Genomic DNA, 16,951 nt, shown 5'->3' on the forward strand with positions numbered 1-16,951 from the left:
ATGGATCATTGTAAATTATAGCATAAGCTATAATTCTACTCAATGGAACGATTATGGTGTCCTGGAAGTTAATAATTCCATAATGTCATTTACCCTACACAATTTAATCCCCTACACAACTTACAGAATTACGCTTAAAGCAGCTACAGTCGTTGGCTTTGGACCGGAAAGTCCAGGTTTAACTGTAACTACGCACCAAGCAGGTTAGATTACTCAATGATCATTATCTGAATTTAATTGAACTTAATATATTTTACCTTTCTATACTGATAAAGTAAAGTAGTTAGAATATTAAATTATGTAGTTATAGCGTATTCTCATGATGAAAGTTATTTTTTGATATGTTTCTTAATCAAATATAAAACAGTGCCAGGGTCGTATCCGCCCTACATAAATTCATCCACGTTATCCGATACCGCAATTAATGTTTCATGGCAGCCATTACCGCTAATGGATCGTAACGGAATCATTGTCTTATATCATGTTCAGTATCGTTCTCTTCCATGGAATGATAACGGTGTAGTTCAAGTTGTTCCACCTAATACTACAACTGTATTAAATAATTTGATGCCTTACACAACCTACTATATCAGTGTTAAAGCGGCTACGGTGATCGGATTTGGATTAGCTAGCCCAAATACCTCATCTATTACGTACCAAGCAGGTTTGATTTGACATAATGAGAAAATAGAAATATAACTTTTATTTGTACTTTGTTTCGATTTCCATAATTACATTCAAATCAATTGACTGATTTCTAGAACTAAAGAATATTCTCTTGTTTGTTTTGCTTTTAACTTGTCGGAAAATATGAAATTCCATTATATTACAGCCCCGAGATCATATCCGAAAAATATAGTTTTATCAGTAACTTCGGCCACTACCATTGATATTTCGTGGCTACCACCAGCCCCTTTTGATCGTAACGGCATTATTGTATCGTATATGATATATTATAACGCTACCCGATGGAATAGAAATAAAGTCATTACGGCAAATAGCCCTAGGACAGCGATAACACTAAACAATTTAGTACCTTATACTACTTACTACATCGGTATTAGAGCAGCAACTGTGATCGGATTCGGACCAGAAAGTCCATCGAAATCATCTACAACTCACGAAGCAGGTTACATGCAAATTAATTTAAGTATTAAATTTAGCATAAAACCCCTACAGGCTCTCAATTTAAATCTTAATACTTATGAAGAGTTTTTACTTTTAATTGACAGTGCCTCTTTCATATCCGCAAAATGTTAAAGGCATTGCTAAATCCGCTACATCTGTTCTACTTTCTTGGCAGCCACTCCCTTCAATCCATCAAAATGGCATTATAATAATATATGCTATAAACTATAATTCTACTCGATGGAACGACAGCAGCAACATTCAAATGAATGCAACAGCAAGATCAAAATTAATAACTAATCTGATTCCCTTTACTACCTACAATTTTGTTATGAAAGCTAGTACTATCGTTGGATTTGGACCTGAAAGTCCAATTGTATCTGTAACGACAAATCAATCTGGTAACTTTGATTTTAGTGTTGTTAATACGTATGATGTTAATAAGATTATTTGTTTACATGTTTAATAAGACATCAAATAATAAATATATCATCTCCATATAGCACCTAGTAACAGTCCTCTTGTTCAATCGATTTCCCTTGTAAGCAATAATAGCATTCGAATTCAGTGGCAAGTATGTTCAAAATTTTAATTATCTGACTTAGTATACTGTTTGAGTTTATATATTAGCTTTGTACGATATTAAGCATATCACAATGTGCACGTTTTAATAGGTTATCTCAGTAAGGGAACGCAATGGAATTATATTAGGATATCAGCTTGTTCTCAACAATACTAAATTTGGACTTGTTAGCAATCGTACCCTCTATCAAAATCAGACATTGCTGACTGGAAGATCAAGAAACTATACAGCATTCAACTTGAAATATTTTTCGCAATATAAAGTATCCATATATGCTTTTACCGTAGCCGGTATGAGCCCCGGTAGTAATGAGTTAACTATCCGCACTTTGCAATCAGGTACACTCATTGGTTTGTTATCTTTCAAACTTATTTCACTTCATTATTTCTTACTGGTAGTAAATAGTAAAGCTTATTTAGTCCGTTTTATTGCAAGTTCATTTCAAGAATATGTTGACAATAATGTTATTTAATCATGTAATGATGGCAACTAACGAATTTTTGATAGTGCCCAGCGCTGCTCCTGTAGATGTAAGAATATCACCAACAGCCAACGGAGCGACTTCTGCTATAGTGGCATGGAGTATTCCTACATTATTTAATCAAAATGGTATAATAACTGGTTATCACATTAAATACTTTCCTCTAGATCAACTGCAAAATGAAACTGTAATCAGTTTAGGTAATATTACGCAATATACACTACTAAATTTAAATCCTAAGCGCAACTACTCCATACAAGTAGCAGCAGCCACTTCAATCGGTATCGGTCCATATAGTGCAGCGACTATTTATGAAACGCATGAAGCTGGTATGTCAATTATTATAACGAATTCTAAACCTAACTGAAAATAGCTTTATATCATTCTTTATTAGCGTAATATTTGATAACAAACATAGCATTTTTGATTATCGAATCGAACAGTTGCTCCAAATGTTACTCAATCACCTCGAAGTAGTGTAGTAAAAGCTGGAACTGTTATTAGGCTAGAGTGTGCCGCTACTGGTGATCCTACTCCAACTACTAAATGGATTAAAGATAATCAACCAATCAGTACAGTTTATAATGTATTAACAAATCCCGGTTATGGTAGACTAATTGTCACAGATATTGGTACGGCAGATAATGGATCTTATTGGTGCCAATTTACTAATATTAAAGCTACTATAGTAACTGATGCAGCAATTATAGCTGTGGAGGGTGAGTTGATGGTATTGAACTGATGGATTATATTATGTCTTTTTTTGAAAAGTTCAGTTATTCAAACTTCTTTGTTCAAACATTTCCTTAATAGACTCCAATACAACAGGATTCTGCATAGATGAAATAGTAAACAACATGCGATGGCCAAAAACTTATGGTGGACAAACTGCAATCGTTTCCTGCCCTTCACCAATTCAGGGTATTTTATATATTGCACTATAAATTTAAATTATCTAAAATTTTAGAATTACATTATTGAGTCACATTGTCAGGAGAACTGATCGTGATCGGAGTTATTTTATTAATTATATTATTAATAATTTTATTCAATACAGGAAATGCTACACGTTTATGTACTGCTGGAATCAATAGAGCATCCACTTGGGAACAAATTGATACAACAGGATGTCAGTCACCAGCATTTGCGGCCGCGACCAGTTTGGTAATGATATACATATTTCTATGATATAATTTTATATTGATTACTCAAGATAAAATTAAGTTGTTAAAAGCTGTATGCTAAATTCTTTTATTCACTTTCATTTTTGTATTGTTACCTAAATATCTTGAAATCATAATTATTATCCAGATAAATAAACTAGACTCAATTGGCCAGGGTGCAGCTAATGAGACCTTAACTGAATTGGAGACATTGTCTGCTAATAAGACTTTATATGGTGGCGATATTATTAAGGCAATAGAAATCTTAACCAAAATTAATCGCGTTTCAACATGGGTCGACGCACCTTTGCTTACTGTAAGTTCTGTTTCTACTTCTCCAATGTTATTCTACTTATACAGGTTATCTCTTTCTAAAAGTACGATGATATTGCAATTATACGTAATTTACTAACCTCATTAAATTAAATTAATATCCCGAAGATAGATTTTATAAATAAAAATACTGCAATATTCATTTGCTATATTATATTTCGATAAATAGAATTATGTGAATGTTCACAGTAACCTACTAAATTCGGACAATAAGAATGCCTGGAAATATGCAAGCAAGGTATCTTTTGTGCAAAGCGATATATCGTTCTATGGAGATCAAAATAAGTTTAATCTTTTTTGAAGTTATTGCTTGGCTATGATTTTCTATGCTCTTTGAAATTAAATCAGCCGAAGAGAACATCAAAATTTTCAAATTTTATAGTTTTGTCTAGATATAAATGGTAATACAGTTTCGGTGATGGATAATTTGGAAGAATTTGCAAGTAAAATGAATGACACTTCGAATAACAAGACAATTACAATACTATCTAATAACATAGGTAATAAAACTTATCGCTATTAACTTATTTCGTATAATATAGTGACTGTCTCTTAGAATATATTTTATTATATTGGATATTTTTATGTTGTACGGTATTATTTGTTTGTTAATAAATACCTGTTATTTAACTATACTAATATTATAATAATTAATTTAAAATTTGGTATCGTAGTACACATCTTAGACTGATTCACAGTCGCTTGATAGCAACAAACATGCGCTTAGCTACTTTTCTTTCTGCAATACTTTTGATTGTAGCCATCAACATACGGAAATTGAATACTTTCGATAGCAATTCTTCCAACATTATCTATGTGGATGATAAAAACCTAGGAACAAACATGCAAATGATAGTGCCGGGAAAAACTGTTCAAAATCATCAGTGTGAGCATTGTATATGATATATTTTCCATGAATAATTAAACGGAATTGAAAACAGATAAATTTATGGATATTTAGATAATTTAGACTTCTATTTAAGAAGTAATTTTTATCCCTTACATCTTCAGTTCAAAAGCAAGTAATTGTTATATATAAAACTCTTGGTAATTTGATTCCGGCAAATCTACATAGAGATAGGTAATGCTTAGATAATTGTCTCAGCCATCATGATGTCATCTTATGATATCTGTCATTTCGAGCGTATCATAATTACAGCAATTAAATCAATTCAATCGCTTTTTTTGTTTCCAATGATAGGAATGCGACCAGTACTGGTGTGAATAGTGTCAATTCACATATTATTTCAACTTCTATGTATCCTAATGCAGCCAAAAATTTATCTCATCCATTGCAGATCACCTTTGTAAATAAAAATGTATGTTAACGAGCTTTCTAAATATTATCTCAGATATTCGATTTCTATCAAATATTAAATTTTCGTAGACTGGAATAATGGTAGAGAAATTAACATAGCTTTATATATTAATATGTTACGATATTAACTTGAAATAATTTTTAGGTAAATTAAGTTATTTTATAAATTTTATTACAGGCCATCAATTCAAATAATAATTATGTTGAAATCTCCTGCACGTTTTGGCAATCTAAATCTGGGTAAATTCTAATATTTTTTCATTGTTAATCTTGTTATCTTCAACTATATCTAAATTTAAAAGTAGTTTTCTTCATCTTATGATTAATAACTATTTCTAACGTATAGCTGCGTATGAAGGCTACATACAGTATACTTATGGTTATAATCAATAATATATTAGTAAACATATTTATAATCAGTTTTGTCGTCACCGCAATTTATTAAAGAATCAATTATTTGAGGCTTAAGCAATTATTGCAGTTAAGATGTAAACCCATTAATACGAAAATAATAATTTGTATAAAAACAAGGAGGAATATGAAAGTCAAATTTTGGCGTAGTGTGTAATTTAACGAATTTTACTTACGAAATTAACGGTAAAATGTTGTTAATTCTTGATCAACAGTCTATGCGGATGGTCTACATCTGGATGTTGGAAAGATTTAAAGTCTAATTCAACGCATACTATTTGCTATTGTAACCATACTACTACATTCGGAACCATTCTTACTCACTTACCTGTAAGTGATTCTTAACTATCAAGTTCAAATAATTCGGTTACATGATACCAATATGCAGTCTTAATTTAAGCGAGACTGCTGTCTAGTACAACTAACGTAAACGAACGTTTAATCACCTTATTACGATTTATCCACAATAACAATTGATACCAAACATGATACAGATACTGCGGCCTACCCAGAATAATAAATAATCTTAACTAAGTTAAATGTATAAATCAGGATACCATAGAATTTATGCTATTTAACGTATTGAAATTAACTTAATCATTTACTCAAAGCTGAATACATCCCATTTATAAAAATACTGTTGATTATTAGTAAATTACAAGAAACACGTTTCCAGCGTTACTATTATATAAACATTCATAGCATGCACACATAAGCTTAAATAAATATAAAACATTAATTTAATACAAAAAGGATCTTAAAGTTTATTACTATTCTTTAATATTAATTTTAATCTCCGTACTCACTGAGTGTTACGGTTTCATTAACTTACTGATCTGATTTTCCATTCAATAATAGCAAGATAAAATTAAACTGGAAGTTATTATTTATATTGGTTGTGGCTTGGCTAGCTTCTTACTTGCCCTAACTATCGCAATTAATATTATTTATTGGAGGTACGGTATCTACGTTGATATTTTAATATAATAGCTTTAAACGGCAATATATGATTCATCTACCTGAATGTTAATTAAATTAACTCGTTTGGTTTTAATTTTACAATATTGATTCTGAAGGGATCATCTGAAATTTTTCTTGCAGTTGATATACGAATACTAACATACTTATAGTGTAAAATGTCATAAAATGTCCATTCATTTGGATAAACTTATACATTAGACTTTATTTTAATTTTAGCGAACTTGAGCATTATAAGAAAAAACTCTACATCAATTCGGAATATAATTATATGTATATATATATATAAACTTAAAACTAACTTCTATCTATTAAATATAAAATTTACTCTTATTTCGATGACTTTAATTCTTGGAAATTAATTAGACGAACTCCTAAAATTCTCGGCATCATCAACGTTAGTATGTTCATCTGCATACTTATTGCCAATATCATTGTCATTTTTGGATTAATAGAGACAGAGTCAAAGGTTTGATCTCATATAATATATAATTTTAATAAATTGTAGTGCAAAATATCATGTAATGGTAAATGTATATTTCACAGTTAACATTACACATAAAAATTAATTAATCCTTTGATATATAAATGTATTCTTATATCTTAAATATAACTTAACCGCAATATGTACTCGTTTAATGTACTCTCTATGTAATAATACATGTAGCTACGATGTACCATCGTGGCAACGATCCTACACTATGTGTTGCTTGCAGCCTTTGCTTGGATGCTCTGTCACAGTTTCTACCTATTTAGTTCATTGACCAGCAAAGATGGTAACGGCAAATATTGCAAAAGCTTTATATTTGCTGCTTTCAGTAAGTACGCTACTAATTAAGTGAAGTAGTCTATCTGATATAAGGTACTGCTCACAAAATCATGAAATAATTTGTAACATAATTATTATTGCAGATGAAATTTAGTAACTGATTTTAATTTTCACTCCTACACTACTCAATATGGTAATCTATGGGTAAAAAATAGATGATGTACAATTAAGGATTTTACTTATTGTGGATGTTATAGTTTTAGCTTTAGCTATTGCCATTGTAACCGCTGCTGTTGCCATTAACGGGATGGGAATGCAAAACTATATACAAAATAATTCGTAAGTGAAATACCTATCAGATAAATACTATGGTATCATTAACATCAGCTTTTATCAAATATACGGTGTAGTAGGCCTTAGTGAGCACCAAGGGGGTGTATTAAGTTAATACTTCCTGCAATTGCCATTAATTGTTCTTTTCATCTATTGTAACGAGCTCACACGAACCTTCTCTTTATAAACTGAAATAAAGCTAACATTTATCTTAAATTAGTGTAGCCTAACTTTATTATGAGTTACGGCAGTATAGAGTAAGATATAGTAAATCTTTGATCACTTTAGCAAGCCATGATTTGAAGTTCTTGGTGATACAAATGCAATAAACTTAAATTTAGAATCTTTGAAAAATTAAGCTGATCATTTTATTTGTTATAGGTGCTGGTTAAGAACTAATCCGCAAATTGTTTTGGTCTTCGTCATTTCTGCGCTGTCGATGACATCGGTAAACAGTGCCGTGCCATAAGATGCATTACTTTTACACTGACATTGTCCGCTATTTTCTTTTTATTAGTAATTTATATGTTCGTAATTGATAACACGAAAGATTTTTCTATCTACATTTGACTTTAACCGGTAACACAATACATCTAACTATTTGCCTATCGATAAGCAATATTTTTTTAATGCCATTATTTTCTACTACGGAAAATGAGTCGTTATGCGCTATTGCACCGTGAGCATCAGCATATTATCGAAGATAGATAATAAATCTATTCATTGATTAGTATAGAGACAAACTTTAATTATGTAAAAGTTCTGTAATCTACCGGTATCTCGCAATTTTAAATTACTGAAATATTTTCGCGAAAAGATTAGCTAGAACGCGAAAAACTTCATCAATTAAACTTCCGTACTTAAAATACGCATTTAAAACTATAATTTATTGATGTTCTGTCTAAGCGTTATTTAAGTAGAACCGTTAAAATTTTCTTTCGATTCATGCAAAATAACACCCAGTTGTTCACTTGATAAATAATAATTTTAAAGCAATATAAAGTATTAGAATGTAAAATTTGACTGAAGTTACTTTTATAGGTTAGTGCCATACTAATTGTACTAGGCTACAAGAATTTAAGACAGACAAGAAGTATAAAATTACATACCGAAAATGACGTGCCCTATTTAATGAAGTAAAATAAGATTGCAATATCCTATTCTGTAATTGCATTTCCGTTTAAAAGTGATCAAGATGTAGCACTGTAATAAACTATCAACAAAATTTTGTGTTAAAAATTTTAGGAGTTTTTTGCCAGCGGCCTTAATTCTCATGCTATTACTTGTTATTGACTGGACGCTGTTTGTATTATTTGTTGCCATCGGTAATGTTGTACTGCAATATCTTTTCGCCGTAATCAACTTTTTGCAGGTAAATGTGTAGCATTCTTAGTTATTGTATACGGTTTGCAGTTTTTGATATTATCATTAACATATTTAAATAAGAATTAGAATTTGGGGACTTTTTCGATTTGATTTAATTATTTCTATTTACATCTTCTACCTATTGCTCGTTTATATTTATTTTTACATGCAATGTTCGAATTATGATTTGAAGAGACTACATACAATTCTGTTACTATTTGTCTATATTGTAACTAGGAGGTCTAATTAAATTTTATTACTGAAAAAATTCAATTTATTACTAGGCACTATATATATTTGCCTTTTATGGACTTAAGCAAATTATGTGCGGTAATATCGATCAGGTAGGCAATCATGCTCTCAATAATCTAAATATGTGTTACAATTACATATATTTGAAAGTTGTAGGCATGAGTAATCATAAGTAATATTCTCTCTAGAAAATTTCTAAAGTGTTTGTTTATTAGCTGATGATCTATACTTCACGACCGAATATTACTATAAACTGAATTTTAGAATAAAATATTGAATTAAAAGATTAAATTGACAGCAATGAATAACAAAACTATTAGATTATAAAATGAACTGAATCTCTACTTTGTAGATCCTAACTAATAATCAATATTATATTACTGTATCATGATCAACCTAGGATCAATCAAAAGCGAGCGAATTGGAATTGACAAGCATCAATAAGCAAAAACCAAAAAAATAATAAGTATTTAGTTTATCTGCGTTAAGGATGAATTATTTAAATACTGAATTATTAATCGATCTAGTTTTTAATTTTATCGTACATTCTTCGCTGGGTAAATTAGGATTGTTAAATATCAAATTCAAAAATTTACTAGAGTAGTTTTAATCTTCCGCTGATGCATTCTCTACAATTTTGATATGTCTGGATACCATATTTACAATTTAAATTTATTTTAAATATGAATGGAACTACTGAGGATTTTCGGTTTTTGCTAGTATAGAATCTAATACAGTAGTATTATTATACTCATGCTTAATCTCTAACAAGCTATGACTAGAAAAGGTGTACCGATTAGTACGCATAAGCTAATCGTTCCAAGTAAATAGACACGTAAAACATTGCAGAAAAATGAAAAAGTTATATATTTTAACCGATCTTTACTTCTAACTTGTTGGCTTGTGAATTAAAGTTGGTATTTTTACTTAGGTACTCATACGTATATTAAACATAAAGATAGAAAATTTTAATTGTATAGTTTGGCATTTCAAATTGATTAACTATCAATTATCATTTAAATTTACAGTAATGCATAATTATTTCAATAGACTATCTGTTCTGGCATATCGGTGATGATTTATGACTATATTACTAATTTGATAAAAATTGTAGAATAAAATCTTAAATATTATTTGGAGATCCTTTAATTCCTGTTTACGTAAAATCCAAAGATAGTTCATTCCACTGCAATAATAGTAACATAGTAACTTAACCATCAATTTGCAGTATAGGATTGATCGTAACTTTTATCACTTATTACTTTGTCTTCAGCTGTATAGCGGAAAAGTAAAAACAATAACAACAAAGCTCGACATCCTGGCTCCAGTAGCTTTATTCCAAGATATCTATAGTAGTAGAGTTGTTTGCATAGGATTCAAGTACTGGCAACAAATAAGTAATTGATAATTACAATCATTCATTCAGTGTAGTAAATGAACCAGTTTTTGACTCTATTAGCAATACTATTATTTGCATGTCTGACTATATCGTATGCTCTTGGATATCTAGTCCAGAATCATTGAGTACAACTGTATAACAAGTCTACATCAAACGTCAAATTTGTAATGCATCCATTCAATGAAGTATAGGAAACAATGAAAATGACATTAATGTAAACTACTATGTTTGCATTATTTTATCGGTGGCTTTCTGATAAGAGTGCAATTATGCAATTTGTAGGTTTCAAAACCTTTTCCATACTTTACATCAGACACGTAGTGCATCCTGTCAGTACGAAGAGCAGGCTAATAGACGCGAATCAAATACAATTTGTATCATTTTATGCTGTTGATCTTTGCGACTTTACTCTAGCCTTGGACAATATTTTCGAGTCGGACAACACGATGCATAATCCGTAATCTATGAAGTAACATTTTATTATCGTAAAGTATTGGAGAAATAAGTAGAGTAAAACTGCGGAATATGTTATTCGATTAGACAAGCAATTCTAAAGTGCATCACTATTTTATAGTATGCCATATCTTTGCCGGCTAGTATTACACCAAAAAAGTACGTTGATCAACTACAACACGCTATAAAGATAATTGATCAATGCTAGCTCTAACTATAGCTATCTTATATAGCCGAACGTCTAACAGGATGAAAATCATTCGCTAGGAAATACTGATAAAACTGCGCTGTGAAAAGTGAATAAAGATTCACTGCATCCCATTCTTATTGTCCTACTGCTATATACAGTAGAGCCAGCTTGTACATACTGTATTACTTGACTATATCAATTGTAATAATATTAATAGGTATCCAATAGTAGTTGTTCATACCTTCTTGATACTGCAACATTATCAAACATTGTTCTGTTAAAGTTATCAAGCTACCTTACTATACCTATGTTATTATCTATTGCAAATTGAACAATTTTATTATGTTGCAATTGTGAAGTAAAACTGTGCGGCTGCAGTGATCCGCATCGGTAACAATGTGCGGTTAATTTATGTATAGAGGTGTTAATTGGTAAGGTGCTTTTATGCTTAACCTTCAAATCACGTACATAATTTGCCCTGATTAATGAATATATACCGTAATTATCCCTTACTTTGTATATATGCGTAAAGATAAGTTAAACATTGTTTTCAGGTGTCGATATTTTTTACTTTATGACACGAACCCCTTATGCACGTTTATAAAATGTAAAATTATCATTACCATTGAAAGGAAATGCCAACAAGAATCCTGCGATGAACATAATTTTACTCTGACTGAATAAGTTGCGATGATCAATACAAGTGAGTATACCATCCTGTAGTGCCACCGTTGCTTTGAATACTTCCTGTGTTTGCTGAAGATAAGAGCTTCTCCACTCGTTCCGATGAACTAAATTTATCCAAGCTTTATCAATATCCTCTTTCACTTTCATAACTTTTTCTCCTTCTGAAGATTCCTCCAGTAAACGTTGTGCCTCAGCTCGTATAATACTGACCTGCAAAAGTATAATATTATATCCTTTATGCATTCTATCTGGTGTTGGTTTAATACTTTCGATATTCAATTGCATTGAGCTTCCTGATTTTCGAAATTAGCAAATACCAATTGGAAGTTTTGATGTATACGGCATAACGACGAAGTGGTATTTAGGTTCAATCCAAGGTCATCGACAAGAGATTGTTCCTTAAACTGTTGAGAGAATAAATTTGGATAAATAAAGTCAGTGGGTATGAACTGCTCTAATCACAGGAGGGTTAAGAAACAGTTAAAGTAATACCCCAGTAGTTTTATTGGCTATTGAAACTAACCTGCAATTCTAGTACTAAGTCATGAGCATCAAAGTAGTACTTGTATAATTCTCTTGTCTTACTTAATAGCTGTCAAGAATAAAATGACAGATACTGATATCAATTACAAAATATAAAACAAAATAATCAGATGACATCCTTAAAAACTATTAATTTCGAGACTTGATCTCCAACTAAATACAAAAGGGCAGTACGAGAATAATTTTAATACTGCATTGGATTCGATTACAGTCTTAAAAATCTAGAACAAACCTCTCGTCTTTGTTTTACTTGCTGCATCAACTCGTCCTACGTTATATCCACAGAATTTATCCATTCCTGTAGTGTCTCTGTTTTTTTTGGACATGCTTCAATAATTGCGTTACCTTCTGCATGGGCCTTAGCGATGCGGTCAGAAGCTTGGATTTTAGATGTATCAACCTATTTTTCAAAAGCTTTGCTTATAACCTGTCAAGAGAAATATTATCTTGTATAAGAGAAGTAATAGAACACCATCATTTAATAGCTATCCTAATAGAGATAAAAAGCTAGTGCACAGACGAAGTAATAAATAGTGTTATTTTGATCATCTCTACAGAACCTTACCTCTAATTATACAAGCATTACTATTCAATTATGTTAGGCTATATCCTGAGATAAGACTATGAAGAGCAGGATAACAAATTCTCTAATGTAATAATAACTAATGAAGTAGCAGAAAATAAACTGAGTGTAGAATGTTATTGATGTGCGATATTGATGTTTAGAATTCACCATCCTAGTGTAGTTACTGAGTAAAAATGTATGCCCTGGCTTGATATTATGAAATTTCTATTATCCAACAAAGCATAATGTAACAGGAAAGAAATCCAATATTGGGCATTATTGGATGGACTATATTAGTATTGAGCATGAATTATTCTGCTCCATCTATGAATCAGAAATTGAAATGTTTTTTTATATAAATTGGGAAGGACCAAATATAATAATTGTCCTAAACCAGAAGTTTCTGACGAGACTGTCAAAGTCTGGTGCCTGAAGACCCACCCTTAATTAGTTAGTCGGTTAGATAGTCAACTAGTTTATCAATGGCTATTGAATTGTCAAGACTATCATCTTGGGTGATCAAGATTTCTTCAGTAATCAATAGTAGTCCATCTCTGACTACTTCATCTACACTATCAGTGACGCTATCATTCTATTATAGTATTCGGTCGTTGGAACTGAATTATTAGACGATATAGCGAATCTCGCCTCTTGAAATCAGTAAGTGGCGTTCTCCGCAAGGATTAGCGTGTGTAGACTACTTTGTCACTAGTGGTGTGTGACCCCATGTCATTTTCGTATCCAATATTTGGATCAAAGTAGAAATGAAATTGATTGCAATTTATACCACCATTTTTAGACATGCATACAGCTCATTCAAAGATGATCCATGTCGGTAGAAACTAGAGTATTTGCACGTTAGTTTTAGTTGCATTTTTTCCCGGTGAAAGTATCCAAAACGAAATGAAAGACGCTGACAGTCGTGAACACTTGTACTGTATCAGACTATCAAACCATGAAGATCTACAGCGTGATCCTTTTCGTTTTACATAAATCAACACTAATGTTTTGCGATATTTTGAGAACGAAATTCATCAACATCGTTCTGTGTGGAAAGAAGAAGCTCTCAAAAACATAACCAATGCACTATCGTTTGAATTACTTTTGACATGATTTGGTCAATATTAAAGCATTTACAGTACTTATTTATTTATAATCTGGAACGAGAAAGATCACGCGGTACAGTACAGTATTAAGTACAGGAACGTACTGTAGACTCGGTACTGTACACTGTACTGGAAGAACACTTTCAGCGCTTCAAATTTGGAGGCCTGCAAGATTTCAACTCATCAAAAACTACACCGCTGACAGGGCTATGCTTGAGGTAGCGAAGAAAGCGCGCTCGAGTTTATAAACGATGTCCTACGTCGATATATTGTCTATAGTTGGTATTCCAATGGTGTACTGGGATGATTTTACATGCCTTTTTGACTTCCTTACTAGCTTGCATAGGTCGTGATTTTACTTGCAGTACTTTTCACTCTGTACCACCGACTTCAAGACTAATGTTAGGGTTAGGGTACTGTACCCAGTCTTCAAAGTCCGTGACTGGACTACCGGATGTACGGGTGGATGGACACTCGTCCAGTGCTGTACTCTACGGGTAAATGTTTTTCTTACTCCATACTTGAATATGGAGTTCAACACTTTAGTATCAACCAATGGAACATACTGTACAGTAATATACAATTCTACAGTAGAGATCCATGACGCACCGTAGCTGAGACAAGTTCTTCCTTATCCAAGCAAGTCGACAGATTAACGCATTATTGAGAGGGAGAAGTAGAAGTGGTGCATTGCAAAGTGTGCTTGTATCTTCATGGCTAACGAAGAGGAGAGAGAAAACATCTTAGAAGTGGTAGGTTATTCACAGCTTTGCAGTAAGCCTGATGAAACCATGTTCTATTTTGCTTAGTTGCATCATTCAGTCAAGGTAGTCCAAAATAAACTAGAGTAGGACCACGCGTACCGCTGTATACGTAAGAGGATTGTTTACTGTCTTTAAGAGGATTGCAACCATCCAATGACTGAATCCCTATCATTAGCGCAAGGAATGATAGAGAGAGACCAATCGAATGGATGCTAATCAAAAGTAGTATCTTGATCATTTAGTCAATCAATCCACAAGTACAACTACTACTGGTAAATAAAATAGTACAAACCTATAGCTAATATCAAATACGCAATGCAGCGATGTAGTACTATTTCAGCAGCCAATGACTTTGCAACTTTACTCTAGCCATTGACTGCACTTTCCAGTTAGGTAATTTCCATGCAAATGCGTTACTCATGAAACAACATGTTTTTACAATAGGTCAAAGCCAGCTCCAATCGTCAAGATTGTCAAACGTTTGTTTTACATGGTGAAAATCATACGCTTGGAAATGCTGTTCGATATCTCATTATGAAAAAGTAGGCAAGATGAAATTGTACACCATTCTAGTTGTCTTCCTGCTCAGTAAAGAGCGATTCTGTAGTGCATAAACACCACACAGCAACGCATCTATCAATTGAATCAACTATTCCTTTGATAACTTGTGGTGTTGTACAATGTACAGTACGGAATCACCATTACTTACTTGATATCTTGACGGTAAAGCTAAGAATTTGGTGTAATACTATACAAATTGCTATAGAAGATACATACATACGCGTGCAGTAGTAGTTCATGGTCAAATATTCAAAGTGATTCAGTGATGGTGATCGAGCTACCGCCCTATTCCTACATTTTAGATATTACAGTTTACATTGGCAGGGATGATACACTCATTACATTCTTTTGCAAATCCCTGACACTCGATCAATGCTTATCATATAGCTTGCATTATAACAGTTACAATTTCTTGATATTATCTCCATATGTAATTACTAACTAAAAGAAAATACTACCTACTTTGTTATTGACTTTTCAAAATTGAACTATTTTATTGTAATATAGTCCTGAGACGAAACTTTGTGGCTACAGTGTCCCCCATCCGTCACAACATAAGATAAATCTGCGAATAGAAACGAATAATGGTAAGATGTTCGTACTGTATCGTCAAACATCTACAATATGCTCTAATTAATTATATTATTGAATCTATAGAATCCTTAGTTTGTACAAATAAAACAGAAAATTACCTTCAGTAGTAGAAGATGCTCAATAGACGTCTGAGCTTTTACCTTCGTGACTTGAGTATTTCATGTGCTACGCATTTATCGGACGTATGTCTACTATTGTAGCTTGAAGTAGACACGTATAAGAACCCTGCTGTAAAGACAGTTTTACTTCACCTATCAAATCCTGTACTTTCATCCAATAAACCATATCCAGCTCCTTAGTAGACCAAATCACAATCTACATAATTGCGTAATTAAAATATGTTATTACGTACTATAAATGAGCTGCTTTAGAACTAATGACCAAAATTCGCTTTATGGTTTTTACTCTTCATGTATTTTTACAGTTACTTCTTTTGCGCCTAATACTAAGCTCTTTTATCTCTTGTGAGCTTAGAAAAAGATGCTATTGAAGTATTTCGTACTGGATTACAAGATTTGGATCAAGTTTGCGATCACGTTCTGAAGACGTTTGATGTAAGTATACCTTTTGGCTAAGTTGCACAAAGCGATACACAGGTGTCTGCGACCCGTACGTTCAACGTCCATATAGTTATGCTGATAGGATAAGATTCAAAAGCTGGCTTTTATATTGTAGAAATGGAGTTCGTATGTATTGTTATTAATTAATTTCTACTTTGTTGGACCTTGCAATCAAAGGGCTGTAGCTTATGCACTACGTAATGGACGCTGACGTAGTTTATTGCACATGTGTGTATGAACTACTGATGTGCCAATATACTGCAGCAACGTACCCAAACTCGTATAGTATCAAACGGTATAGCTATTATATCCTCTATCATTTTCGCCAGTGAGTAATATTTCCATATGTAAACAAGATTGAAATCATTGCTATGACACTGTAATATCTCCAATTGCTAATAATTTGCAAAGCCTA

The 16,951-nt window shown here is 32.1% G+C and overlaps 4 protein-coding genes across 4 annotated transcripts in view; 3 read left to right on the forward strand and 1 right to left on the reverse strand.

The window, feature by feature from the left end:
* Positions 1-2,051, forward strand: part of TRIADDRAFT_7606 (uncharacterized protein) — a gene marked incomplete at both ends in the record, with an annotated part of 4,125 nt that extends 2,074 nt beyond the window's left edge. Inside the window, one exon of the mRNA XM_002116010.1 lies at positions 1,908-2,051. Within this exon, the coding sequence (XP_002116046.1) occupies positions 1,908-2,051 (144 nt within the window). The remainder of the gene's footprint in view (positions 1-1,907) is intronic.
* Positions 2,052-2,193: 142 nt separating this feature from the next.
* Positions 2,194-9,290, forward strand: TRIADDRAFT_60087 (uncharacterized protein; the record flags this gene model as incomplete). Its single annotated transcript, XM_002116011.1, has 17 exons — positions 2,194-2,521; positions 2,636-2,911; positions 3,006-3,113; positions 3,250-3,356; positions 3,504-3,671; positions 3,858-3,926; positions 4,071-4,188; positions 4,700-4,769; positions 4,890-5,007; positions 5,185-5,246; positions 5,633-5,747; positions 6,276-6,373; positions 6,762-6,864; positions 7,063-7,213; positions 7,422-7,503; positions 8,743-8,869; positions 9,147-9,290. 17 exons carry the CDS (start codon positions 2,194-2,196, stop codon positions 9,288-9,290), a joined length of 2,244 nt encoding a protein of 747 aa, XP_002116047.1.
* A 2,454-nt stretch (positions 9,291-11,744) lies between these two features.
* On the reverse strand, positions 11,745-12,712 carry TRIADDRAFT_60088 (uncharacterized protein; the record flags this gene model as incomplete). The annotated part of the gene is made up of 3 exons (XM_002116094.1): positions 11,745-12,053; positions 12,161-12,297; positions 12,619-12,712. The coding sequence occupies 3 exons, from the start codon at positions 12,710-12,712 to the stop codon at positions 11,745-11,747; spliced, it is 540 nt and encodes a 179-aa protein (XP_002116130.1).
* Positions 12,713-15,265: 2,553 nt separating this feature from the next.
* Positions 15,266-16,551, forward strand: TRIADDRAFT_30263 (uncharacterized protein; the record flags this gene model as incomplete). Its single annotated transcript, XM_002116012.1, has 3 exons — positions 15,266-15,363; positions 15,890-15,969; positions 16,451-16,551. Coding segments are annotated over 3 exons (279 nt in total), but the record flags the coding sequence as incomplete, so codon positions are not given.
* Between the last annotated feature and the right edge of the window lie 400 nt (positions 16,552-16,951).

This window comes from Trichoplax adhaerens, genomic scaffold, assembly GCF_000150275.1.
Source record: "Trichoplax adhaerens TRIADscaffold_13 genomic scaffold, whole genome shotgun sequence".
Taxonomy (NCBI): domain Eukaryota; kingdom Metazoa; phylum Placozoa; class Uniplacotomia; order Trichoplacea; family Trichoplacidae; genus Trichoplax; species Trichoplax adhaerens.